Source organism: Chiloscyllium plagiosum, unplaced genomic scaffold (assembly GCF_037043375.1).
Source record: "Chiloscyllium plagiosum isolate Xiang-an unplaced genomic scaffold, Cpla_swu_hap1 HiC_scaffold_17, whole genome shotgun sequence".
NCBI classification, from domain to species: Eukaryota; Metazoa; Chordata; class Chondrichthyes; order Orectolobiformes; family Hemiscylliidae; genus Chiloscyllium; species Chiloscyllium plagiosum.
In genome coordinates, this window is record NW_028270155.1 from 43,276,081 (window position 1) to 43,288,594 (window position 12,514).

Here is a 12,514-nt window from a genome sequence, read left to right on the forward strand (position 1 = left end):
ATCAGCCATGTAAGTGAAGGAGTCGGAGGCAGCATGCTGTCTTGTCTCAACTTACAATGGAGATACGTATTATATTTTTTCTCATTGTGCAGGTGTTTGTGGGAGCTCTTCAGGGGCTGCTTTATCTTCTTCATTACAGAGACAGACTTCATCATCAGGGCCCTGCGATGTAGATGCTGCTAATTGTCAGATGGGCCAAATGGGCTGAAGATAGTGATACCCCATGTGAGGTGGCACCCTCATACTCTTCAGTGACATTCCCTGTTCTTGACTGGTGCAAGTGCAGCACAAGTTGTATGGAATCCCCCATACAGACGTGTACATGTTCTCTATAGATCACTGCATATTTCTTACATGTTCAGTGACATATGATTCTCCCAAAGGTCAGCTGCTCTGTCCATGGATGTGTTCATGTACTCAAAGCCCTGAGCAATAGTAAAATGTCTGAGCTGGATAGATTGCTCCATTCACAGCCCATAACCCTGCACTGCATCAGACAACTCTGATGTAAGAGGACCTTACTCGTTGCCAGTCTAGGTATAACCTCCTTTCCAGTGACATATTTAGGAAGGGTGCATGGGGTGAGTAGCACTATCACTGATATACTTAAGAAAATTCAAGCGTTAGGGGCTGCTATAGCAGACTCCTTTACAGAATCATGAACAGACACAGTCATACTCAACTGGGCACTAATACAGGGTTTCAGGAATCGTATGGTATGATGGTATATTGGTATGATGCCATGAAAGTGTTCTTCTACCTGTTTGAGCCCTCTCTTGGGAATTAAGTGTCTGCTTCTCCTGCACGGATAAAAGAAAACAAGGCACTATGTCTTCTGTGACCATTGACATCATCTCTAATCCATTAGAGGTAGTGTGGCAGGTTTTCAGCAGCTCAATGGCTGAGAAAATTTGAGCATTCAGTAAGTAGCCTGTGCAAACAGTCTTCCTGTGTTCAGGGGCAGCCTACACATTGTGGTTCCTCTGCTTGTACATCTGCTGGAGGATAGTGCTCAGAGACCTGTAATGACGGTTAGAGGTAGCACTTACTTTGCCAGAGAACACCAGGTCACTTTCTCTACTAAATCCAAGATCTTCTGACCACTTGTACTGTTGACATTGACAGTGATGTCTATTAATGCCTTTTGGTCTGGGAGAGTAGCCCTTACTTGTCACTTGAAGGAAGACTACCTCCTTTCTCTCGTTGTGTTCAGCATCACCTCCAGATTTACTTCCAAAAATTGAGGAGCAACCCTGCCCTGGGATCTAGCTCATGAGCTCACCTGAGATGCAGGAGAAATAAAATTTTCTGTGATTCTTTACTATTCACACAGCATGGTGAATTTAAATCTGGCCCTGATGAGTTAACCTTCCTCATTTCCCACCTCCGCAGATGATGATTGCCTGGCAAACCCAAAACAAACACCTTTGTACAAGTTAAATAGTTAACCACATGAAACATGGGGCCCATTTCTGTATGCCCCAAAGATGAGCAAAGGACTAGAAAACAGACACGACTTCTGTTTCCCAGAAGTTCCTATCCAATCCATAAAAGCTACTACCGGTAATAAAAAAGTTATAACAATGCAGTTCAGAAAAGATTCACAAGGATGTTGCCACAGTTGGAGGGTTTGAGCCATCGGGAGAGGCTGAATAGACTGGGGCTGTTTTTCCTGGAAGGTGGGAGGATGAGAGGTGACCTTATAGACATGTGAAAAACCATAAGGAGCATGGGATAGTATAAATAGACAAGGTCGTTTCCCTGGATTGGGGGAGTCCAAAATAGAGGGTACAGGTTTAGAGTGAGAAGGGGAAGGTTTAAAAGGGACCTAAGGGGCAAAATTTTCACGCAAAGGGTGGTGTGTATATGGAATGAGCTGCCAGAGGAAATGGTGGAGACTGGTATTAAATTTAAAAGGCGTATGGATGGGTACATGAATAAGAAAGGTTTAGAAGCATATGGACCAAGTGCTGGCAAATGGGAATAGATTAATTTAGGATATCTGGTCAGCATGGATGAGCTGGACCGAAGGGTCTGTTTCCGTGCTGTACATTTCTACGACTTAAAAAGTCCTGGTATAATCAAACATAGTCACTGTAGTTTTATGAAAGGGAAGTAGTTTTTGACAAATGTATTTGTGTTTTTTGAGAATTAAACAAATAAGGTGGATAAAGGGGTATTGGTAGCTAGAAAATACTTGGATTTTCAAAAGGCAATCCATAAGATATCATACAAAACATAGATACGCAAGATGAACACTCATAGAGTTGGGGACAATAAGTTAGCATGGATAAGGTATTGGTTAACAGACTGAAAGCAGAATCATAGGATTGTAGAAACCCTATAGATTGGGAGCAGGCCATTCAGCCCATTGAGTCCACATTTACCCTCTGAAGAGCATCCCATCCACAGCCCTACCATATCCCTTTAACAGTGCATGATTAATCCACCTAGCCTGAACATCCCAGGACACTGGGCATGGCCAATTCACCTAACCTGCACATCTTTCAACAGTGGGATGAAATCGGAACATCTAGAGGAAACCCACACAGACATGGGACAAGGTGCAAGCTAAACACAGGCTGTTGCCCGAGCTGGAATCGAATCCAGGTCCCTGGCACTGGGAGGCAGCAGTGCTAACCACTGTGTCACCCTACAGAGAAGGGATAAATTGGGCATTTTCAAATGGGGAAGGTTGTAACTAATAGAATCATGCAAGGATCAGTGCTGAGGGTCTCAACCATTTCAAATTTCTGTTAATGAGTTACAGAAGAAGACTGAGAGTAATGTATCCAAGTTTACTGACAATACAATATTAGGTGGGAATGTAAACTTGAATTTTACTCTAGTGATGGAGAGGGATAAGTGTGCACTGCAGGGCAAGACTTATAGCAGGGGGCAGGGAAATTATGATGCGGTGAGGCATGACTTAGGATGCGTGGCTTGGAAAAGTAGGCTTCAAGGCAAGGGCGTATTTGATATGTGGAGCTTGTTCAAGGAGCAACTATTGAGTGTCCTTGATAAGTATGTACCTGTCAGGCAGGGAGGAAAGGGTCGTGTGAGGGAGCCGTGGTTTAATAAGGAATTGGAATCCCTTGTTAAATGGAAGAGGGTGGCCTATGTAAAGGTGAGGCGTGAAGGTTCAATTGGGGTGATTGAGAGTTATAAGGTAGCCAGGAAGGACCTGAAGAGAGAGCTAAGAGCAGCAAGGAGGGGACATGAAAGGTCCTTAGTTGGTAGGATTAGGGAAAACCCAAAGGCTTTCTATAGGTATGTCAGGAATAAAAGAATGACTAGGATAGGAATAGGTCCAGTCAAGGATAGTAGTGGGAAATTGCGTGTCGAGGCTGAAGAGATTGGGGAGACACTGAATGAATACTTTTCGTCAGTATTCACTCAGGAACAGGACATTGTTGCCGATGTGAATACTGAGTCACAATTAAGTAGAATGAATGGCTTTGAGGTATGTAGGGAAGAGGTGTTGGAAATTCTGGAAAGGGTGAAAATAGATAAGTCCCCTGGGCCTGATGGCATTTATCCTAGGATTCTCTGGGAAGCAAGGGAGGAGACTGCAGAGCCATTGGCCTTGATTTTTATATCCTCGTTGTCTACAGGAATAGTGCCAGAAGACTGGAGGCTAGCAAATGTGGTTCCCTTGTTCAAGAAGAGGAGTAGGGATAACCCTAGTAACTATAGGCCGGTGAGTCTCACTTCTGTTGTGGGCAAAATCTTGGAGAGAATTGTAAGGGATAGGATTTATGAACATCTGGATAGGAATAATGTGATCAAGGATAGTCAGCATGGTTTTGTGAAGGGCAGGTCGTGCCTCACAAACCTTATTGAATTCTTTGAGAAGGTGACTAAGGAGGTGGATGAAGGGAAAGCGGTAGATGTGGTGTATATGGATTTTAGTAAGACGTTTGATAAGGTTCCCCATGGTAGGCTACTTCAAAAAATACGGAGGAGTTGGAGGTTTGGATTAGGAATTGGCTGGCTGGAAGAAGACAGAGGGTAGTAGTTGATGGTAAAGGTTCATCTTGGAGTGCCGTTACTAGCGGTGTTCCGCAAGGATCTGTTTTGGGACCATTGCTGTTTGTCATTTTTATAAATGACCTGGAGGAGGGGCTGGAAGGTTGGGTGAGCAAGTTTGCGGATGATACGAAAGTCGGAGGAGTTGTTAACAGTGAGGAAGGATGTGGCAGGTTACAGCGGGATATAGATAAGCTGCAGAACTGGGCAGAAAGGTGGCAAATGGAGTTCAATGTAGGTAAGTGTGAGGTGATTCACTTTGGTAAGAGTAACAAAAAGATGGGGTACTGGGCTAATGGTTGGATACTTGGTAGTGTGGATGAGCAGAGGAATCTTGGTGTCCATGTACACAGATCTTTGAAAGTTGCCACCCAGGTAAATAGTGCAGTGAAGAAGGCATATGGTGTACTGGCTTTTATTGGTAGAGGAATTGAGTTCCGGAGTCCTGAGATCATGTTGCAGTTGTATAAGACTCTGGTGCGGCCGCATCTGGTGTATTGTGTGCAGTTTTGGTCGCCATACTATAGGAAGGATGTGGAGGCACTGGAACGGGTGCAGAGGAGGTTTACCAGGATGTTGCCTGGTATGGTAGGAAGATCGTATGAGGAAAGGCTGAGGCACTTGGGGTTGTTTTCATTGGAGAAAAGAAGGTTTAGGGGTGACTTGATAGAGATGTACAAGATGATTAGGGGTTTAGATAGGGTTGACCGTGAGAACCTTTTTCCACGTATGGAGTCAGCTATTACAAGGGGGCATAGTTTTAAATTAAGGGGTGATAGGTATAGGACAGATGTTAGGGATAGATTCTTTACTCAGCGAGTCGTGAGTTTATGGAATGCCCTACCAGTAGCAGTGGTGGACTCTCCCTCTTTATGGGCATTTAAGCGGGCATTGGATAGGCATATGGAGGATAGTGGGCTAGTGTAGGTTAGGTGGGCTTGGATCGGCAACATCGAGGGCCAAAGGGCCTGTACTGCGCTGTATTCTTCTATGTTCTATGTAAGCTATGCAAGTTATATACACCTTTCATTCCAAATGCACAGCCATTCACAAATAATACAAAGGACAGTTTGAAACATGCAATATTGTTGGGAAAATATGTAGTCAGTGAAAAGAAACAGATCTGTTTTATAAGTTCAGACCACAAAAATAGAATAAGCTCTTCTCGTAACCTTCTTGATGCTTTATCAATGGTCGCACACTGTTGGTTGCAAAGCCAGCTATGGTCTTTGCTTCATTGGTTGATTGTTTGCACCTGGTGTTATTCCTTTTCTGTTTTTTTAAAATAATTCTTTCTTTCAGTGTCTCTGAATGTTATTTTTCCTATTACTTTTTCAGACAGTTGGAGAGAGCAACTTTACAGAGAAAGGGAACAGAGAGCTGATGTTGCAGCTCATTCCTAGAGGTTTCAGTTTGTTACACTCACTGGTTAGGGTGCAGCTTAATACAGAACCAATCCGAAGGCTGTCATTATGCTGAGTTTCCCGAACCCATAACAGATGGTGCCAATTTTTCTGGATTCACTGTTCCAGGAAATAACATTGTATTATATGCATCATTTAGCTTGTTTTTTTTTGTTGCAAACAAACTCCGTTAAAGTTTTAGTTTTTTTTAAAGCAGTGTCCATTTTTTCATTTCCAGTCTTTGCATATGTAGCTACATTTTCTTCACTTCTTGTCCTCTACCCAATCTAATCATTGAAGTAGAACCTGGCCCTACCTCAAAACTCTAAGAAATTTCTCCCATCCTCTACGGTAAATCTCTCACATTCAATCTCATTAGTGTGGCCTGCCTTCAACTGCTAACAATAATCTGCTTCTGTCTACTCGGTTGAGCTATTCATAATTTAAATTATGTGGACGCTCACTCTGCAATGTTATTCCATTGAAAATCCAACTATTCAAGTCTTTCATTTCTATTAATTTTTGATAAACAGCATCTTAATAAATCTGCATTTTGGATTGCCAACAAATCAGCCTTATGTATTTAATTTTTTAAACTAGATTGTCTATTTTGTTGAACATAGAGAGGAGGAGGTTTTACATGTAAACGGTCTTCAGGAAACAGTGCAATATCCTGTCTGCTGCAAGACATTAATAAAAGCAGTCTCAAACAATATAAGATGAGGCTGCAGTATAAATTTTTAGAGGGATCACATTTGGTAGCCACGAATATATTATTTAGCTCTGCAAAATAATTTGAATCCAAGGAGAAGGAAGATTATATTCTATGTCAATGATTGATGAGAATGTCATTTGCTTTATGTAAAACCGCTTCAAATGGTACTTGAAAGTACACTCCTTTGTAGTTGACTGAAAAACAAGTGAGAATTGTTTTGAACAGATTTGAACATTTATGTTGTGACTATATATTTTTTAAAAACTGTAGATGAGTTTCAGTGACTAGTCATCACACAGTACATCTGGTAAATTGAAGGGGTGACTTTTATGGTATGCATCAAAACATAGTACAGTCCTGAATGCTAGAATATCATATAAATATTTGTTCCTTAATCCCCTGTAAAACTGTACATACGTAACTCCAAAACCTGCAAAAGTGAACAAAGCATACATCAATACTTCAATTTGTTTCAACTACCATCTTTAATAATATTAATGTCATATGTTACTGATAGTAAAAAGTCCAACCACACAAGTCCTTGTCGTTTTTTGCTTTTAAAAAAAAGTGTAACAGTGCACCTAAAATATAATGAAGATGCATTTTATTTTTAAAACAAAAATCAATTTGAAAAAGGATTTTAGATTAATTTTTAATATCCATTTCAGCCTTTGGATTTCAGATGGCTCCCTGAAATCAAGGTTTACTGTTTTGAGTAATTACTTCATCTGAATATAATTGAATTGACTCAGCCCAGGGACTAATTCTGTTTGTATTTTATACACTTGCTCGCTCAAAGGGTATGAACGATGTTGGTTATGCCTACAGTTATTGCCCAGCCCTAATTGGTCATGAACTGTCTTCCTGAATCACTGCAGTCCATATGATGTAGTTACATCCACACAGCTATTAAGAGACGAGTCCAGATTTTTGAACTAGTGACAGTGAAGGAACTTGTGATTTTTGTGAAGATTTGTAGCTCAGGTTGTAGGTTTGCTCGCTGAGTGGAAGGTTTGTTCTCAGACGTTTTGTCACCATGCTAGGTAACATCATCAGTGATTTTGGATTAGTGGTGCTGGAAGAGCACAGCAGTTCAGGCAGCATTAGAGGAGCAGCAAACTCAACATTTCGGGCAAAAGCCCTTCATCAGGAATAAAGGCAGAGAGCCTGAAGAGTGGAGAGATAAGCTAGAGGAGGGTAGGGGTGGGGAGAAAGTAGCATGGAGTACAATAGGTGAGTGGGGGAGGGGATGAAGGTGATAGGTCAGGGAGGAGGGTGGAGTGGATAGGTGGAAAAGAAGATAGGCAGGTAGGACAAGTCATGGGGACAATGCTGAGCTGGAAGTTTGGAACTCGGGTGAGGCAGGGGAAGGGGAAATGAGGAAGCTGTTGAAGTCCACATTGATGCCCTGGGGTTGAAGTGTTCCGAGGCGGAAGATGAGGCGTTCTTCCTGCAGGCGTCTGGTGGTGAGGGAGCGATGGTGAAGGAGGCCCAGGACCTCCATGTCCTCGGCAGAGTGGGAGGGGGAAGTTGAAATGTTAGGCCACAGGGCGGTGTGGTTGATTGTTGCGGAGATGTTCCCTAAAGTGGTCTGCTAGGAGGCGTCCAGTCTCCCCAATGTAGAGGAGACCGCATCGGGAGCAACGGATGCAATAAATGATATTAGTGGATGTGCAGGTAAAACTTTGGATGTGGAAGGCTTCTTTAGGGCCTTGGATGGAGGGAGAAGGTGTGGGCGCAGGTTTTGCAGTTCCTGCGGTGGCAGGGGAAGGTGCCAGGATAGGAGGGTGGGTTGTAGGGGGGGCGTGGACCTGACCAGGTAGTCACGGAGGGAACGGTCTTTGCGGAAGGCAGAAAGGGGTGGGGAGGGAAATTTAACCCTGGTGGTGGGGTCTGTTTGGAGGTGGCGGAAATGTCGGCGGATGATTTGGTTTATGCGAAGGTTGGTAGGGTGGAAGGTGAGCACCAGGGGCGTTCTGTCCTTGTTACGGTTGGAGGGATGGGGTCTGAGGGCGGAGGTGCGGGATGTGGACGAGATGCGTTGGAGGACATCTTTAACCACATGGGAAGGGAAATTGTGGTCTCTAAAGAAGGAGGCAATCTGATGTGTTCTGTGGTGGAACTGGTTCTTCTGGGAGCAGATACGGCAGAGGCGGAGGAATTGGGAATATGGGATGGCATTTTTGCAAGAGGTAGGTTGGGAAGAGATGTAATCCAGGTAGCTGTGGGAGTCGGTGGGTTTGTAAAAATTGTCAGTGTCAAGTCAGTCATCATTAATGGAGATGGAGAGGTCCAGGAAGGGGAGGGAGGTGTCAGACATGGTCCAGGTAAATTTAAGGTCAGGGTGGAATGTGTTGGTGAAGTTGATGAATTGCTCAACCTCCTCGCAGGAGCATGAGGTGGCGCCAATGCAGTCATAAATGTAGCTGAGGAAGCTTGGGGAGTGGTGCCGGTGTAATTACGGAAGATCAACTGTTCTATGTAGCCAACAAAGAGACAGGCATAGCTTGGGCCAGTACGTGTGCCCATGGCTACCCCTTTGGTCTGGAGGAAGTGGGAGGATTCGAAGGAGAAATTGTTAAGGGTGAGGACCAGTTCGGCCAAACGAATGGAGTGTCGGTGGAAAGGTCCTGTTGGGGATGTCGAGAGAGGAAAAAACAAAGGGTTTTGAGGCCCTGGTCGTGGCGGATGGAAGTGTAGAGGGATTGGATATCCATGGTGAAGATGAGGCGTTGGTGGCCGGGGAAACGGAAGTCTTGGAGGAGGTGGAGGGCATGGGTAGTGTCTCAAATGTATATGGGGAGTTCCTGGACTAGGGGGGATAGGACAGTGTCAAGGGGTAGAGATGAGTTCAGTGGGGCAGGAGCATGCTGAGACAATGGGTCGGCCAGGGTGGTCAGGCTTGTGGATCTTGGGAAGGAGGTAGAACCGGGCAGTGCGGGGTTCCAGGACTATGAGGTTGGAAGCTGTGGGTGGGAGATCTCCTGAGGTGATGACGTTCTGTATGGTCTGGCAGATGATGGTTTGGTGATGGGGGGTGGGGTCATGGTCGAGGGGGCGGTAGGAAGAGGTGTCCTTGAGTTGGCGTTTGGCTTCAACGGTGTAGAGGTCAGTGCGCCAGACTACCACTGCGCCCCCTTTATCTGCTGGCTTGATGGTGAGGTTGGGATTGGAGCAGAGGGATTGGAGGGCTGCGCGTTGTGAGGGTGAGAGGTTGGAGTGGGGGAGGGTGGTAGACAGGTTGAGGCAGTTAATGTCCCGGTGGCAGTTGGAAATGAAGAGGTCGAGGGAGGATAATAACATCATCAGTGAGCCTCCTTTGAAGTGCTGGTGTACAGTCCTGCTTTCTGTTTATGTGTCTTAGTGTGTTGTGGTGGGTGATATCACTTCCTGTTCTTTTTCTGAGAGTTTGCTAAATGGGGTCCAAATTGATGTGTTTGTTAATGGAGTTCCGGTTTGAATGCCAGGCCTCTCAGAATTCCTGCGCGTGTCTTTGTTTAGCCTGTCCCAGGATGGATGGATGGTCCCAGTCGAATTGGTGTCCCTTGTTGTCCATGTGTAAGGATACTAGTGATAGTTGGTCATGTCTTTTGGTGACTAGTTGGTGCTCATGCATCCTGGTGGCTATTTTCCTGCCAGTCTGTCCATTGTAATGTTTATTGCAGTCCTTGCAGGGTATTTTGTATATGATGGTCGTTCTGCTGGTTCTAAAGGACCCTGTACCAACAACCAGCAGAACGAGTGTCATACACAAAATACCATGCAAGGACTGCAACAAGCATTACATCAAACAGACAGGCAGAAAACTAGCCATCAGGATACATGAGCACCAACTAGCCCCCAAAAGACACGACCAGCTATCACTAGTATCCTTACACACAGTCAAAGAGGGACACCAGTTCGACTGGTACAATGCATGCATCCTGGAAGGCTAAACAAAGACCCGCATGGGCATTCTTAGAGGCCTGACATTCAAACCGAAACTCCATCAACAAACAGATTTGGTTGGCGCAGATATTTGTACTTTCCCATCGTGGTTGAATGCTGTACACAGAAACACAGATTCAAAATAGGAAGTTTCCTATTTAAGACAGTACAAAGATGTGCAGGTTAGGTGGATTGGTAATGCTATATTGCCCATCGTATCCATGGGAAATGCAGGGTTACAGGGTTGGGGTAGGGGGAGTGGGTCTGGGTGGGATACTCTTCCCAGGGGCAGTGTGGACCCAATGGGCTGAATGGCCTGTTTCCACACTGCAGGGATTCTATGATCCTATGATGAGGATTTTCTTCTGTGAGGATCATTAGTATTTGGAATCCTGAACCTAACAAGCAGTAGAGGCTTAGTAAATGAATATATTCAAGGCTGAATGTGGAAGCTTTTTGATTGGCAAAGGGGTCTAGGGTTATTGAGGGGACAGGCAAGAAAGTGGAGTTAAGGCCACATTAGATCAGCCCTGATCTTATTGACTAACAGAACAGGTTCGTATTATGTATATTTGTATATGTGCACGTAGGTTGTAATAATTATCAATATGTTACTTTATTATAAAACTGCAATTTTGAATTTTGCACAGTTGGACTTAACAACACGAGCTGAACAAGCAAGAATAACAAAGGAAATGTGAAGATCAATTTGAAACCTAAGTTTACCCCAATCACCTGAAGTTTTCTTCAAGAAAAGCTTGACTACTGTGGAGTTTGCATATAAATAAGTTTGTTTTTCATTTTGTTTGGGATATCAATGGATTTTATGATGCATATGTTTAATCAATATCTATTCCTTAACCCTATAGGCTTTGCCATTGTACCAAAGTACTATTATGTACCGGCTGATTTTATTGAATCAGAAAGGACAGCACCTGGCAGCCTAAAGCGTTTTCCTAGTAATTCTGGACATGATGGAAGTCTTTTCTTATGGGGACAGGCTTTGTACATAATTGCAAAGCTGCTTGGTAAGTAAGATAATTCTGTTGGCTCAACAAATTAAATTTGAAACCAGCAACAACATGCTTTTATATAGCTCCTTTAATGTGGAAAAAAACATCCCAAGGTGATTTACAGAAGTATAAGGAAAAGTAACACTGCTAAAGCAGTTGCAGAAATGTTATAAGTGAGGCTACTTAAAGCGATGGACAGTTTTGAACACAAGGATAAAAACCTCCCATCTGAGATGCAGGTTATACAGAACCAACATAGGTCGGCAAGAACAGAAGTGATAATTAAACAAGAATGGGTGCAGCCACTAGAAGTTGACAAAGAGTGGAGGAGTAGAGTTGGGCAGACTATCAGAGTACATAGAACATGGGCCTGTACTGCACTGTAATGTTCTTTCAGCCCTCGATGTTTCGCCGACCTGTCATACCAATCTGAAGCCCATCTAACCTACACTATTCCATGTACGTCCATATGCTTGTCTAATGACGACTTAAATGTACTTAACGTTGGCGATTCTACTACCGTTGCAGGCAAAACATTCCATAGAGGTAAAAACAATGACTGCAGATGCTGGAAACCAGATTCTGGATTAGTGGTGCTGGAAGAGCACAGCAGTTCAGACAGCATCCAAGGAGCTTCGAAATCGACGTTTCGGGCAAAAGCCCTTCATCAGGAATAAAGCTTTCCATTCCCTTACTATTCTCTGAGTAAAGAAACTACCTCTGACATCTGTCCTATATCTATCACCCTGAAAATGTGTTGCTGGAAGAGTACAGCAGGTCAGGCAGCATCCAAGGAACAGGAGAATCGACGTTTCGGGCATAAGCCCTTCTTCAGGAATCATGCCCGAAACGTTGATTCTCCTGTTCCTTGGATGCTGCCTGACCTGCTGTGCTTTTCCAGCAACACATTTTCAGCTCTGATCTCCAGCATCTGCAGTCCTCACTTTCTCCTCCTATATCTATCACCCCTCAATTTAAAGCTATGCCCCTCATGCTCGCCATCACCATACTTGGAAAAAGGTTCTCCCTGTCCACCTTTTATAACCCTCTGATTATCTTATATGTCTCTATTAAGTCATCTCTCAACCTTCTTCTCTCTAATGAAAACAGCCTCAAGTCCCCCAGCCTTTCCTCGTAAGACCCTCTCTCCATACCAGGCAACATCCTAGTAAATCTCCTCTGCACCCTTTCCAAAGCTTCCACGTCCTTCTTATAATGCGGTGACCAGAACTGTACACAATACTCCAAGTGCGGCCACACCAGAGTTTTGTTTAGTAACTAAGTCTAGAAGCAGTAAGATGAGAGGCTAGATAAATTAACAGTTATGTTCCAGTTGAAGTCTGTCATTTTTGTGATGCAGAGGATGTGGATTTGAAAACTTAGCTGATGATAATCCTGATGTTGCAAACATTGTTGCTCAGTCCAAG

The 12,514-nt window shown here is 44.0% G+C and overlaps 1 protein-coding gene across 3 annotated transcripts in view; it reads left to right on the plus strand.

Annotated features, from left to right (window-relative positions):
* Positions 1-12,514, plus strand: part of phkb (phosphorylase kinase, beta) — a 349,249-nt gene that overhangs the window by 220,258 nt on the left and 116,477 nt on the right. For all 3 annotated transcript variants that reach the window (XM_087995880.1, XM_043706918.2, XM_087995881.1), the window contains one exon: positions 10,944-11,102. In XM_087995880.1, coding sequence (XP_087852006.1) covers positions 10,944-11,102 — 159 coding nt within the window. The remainder of the gene's footprint in view (positions 1-10,943; positions 11,103-12,514) is intronic.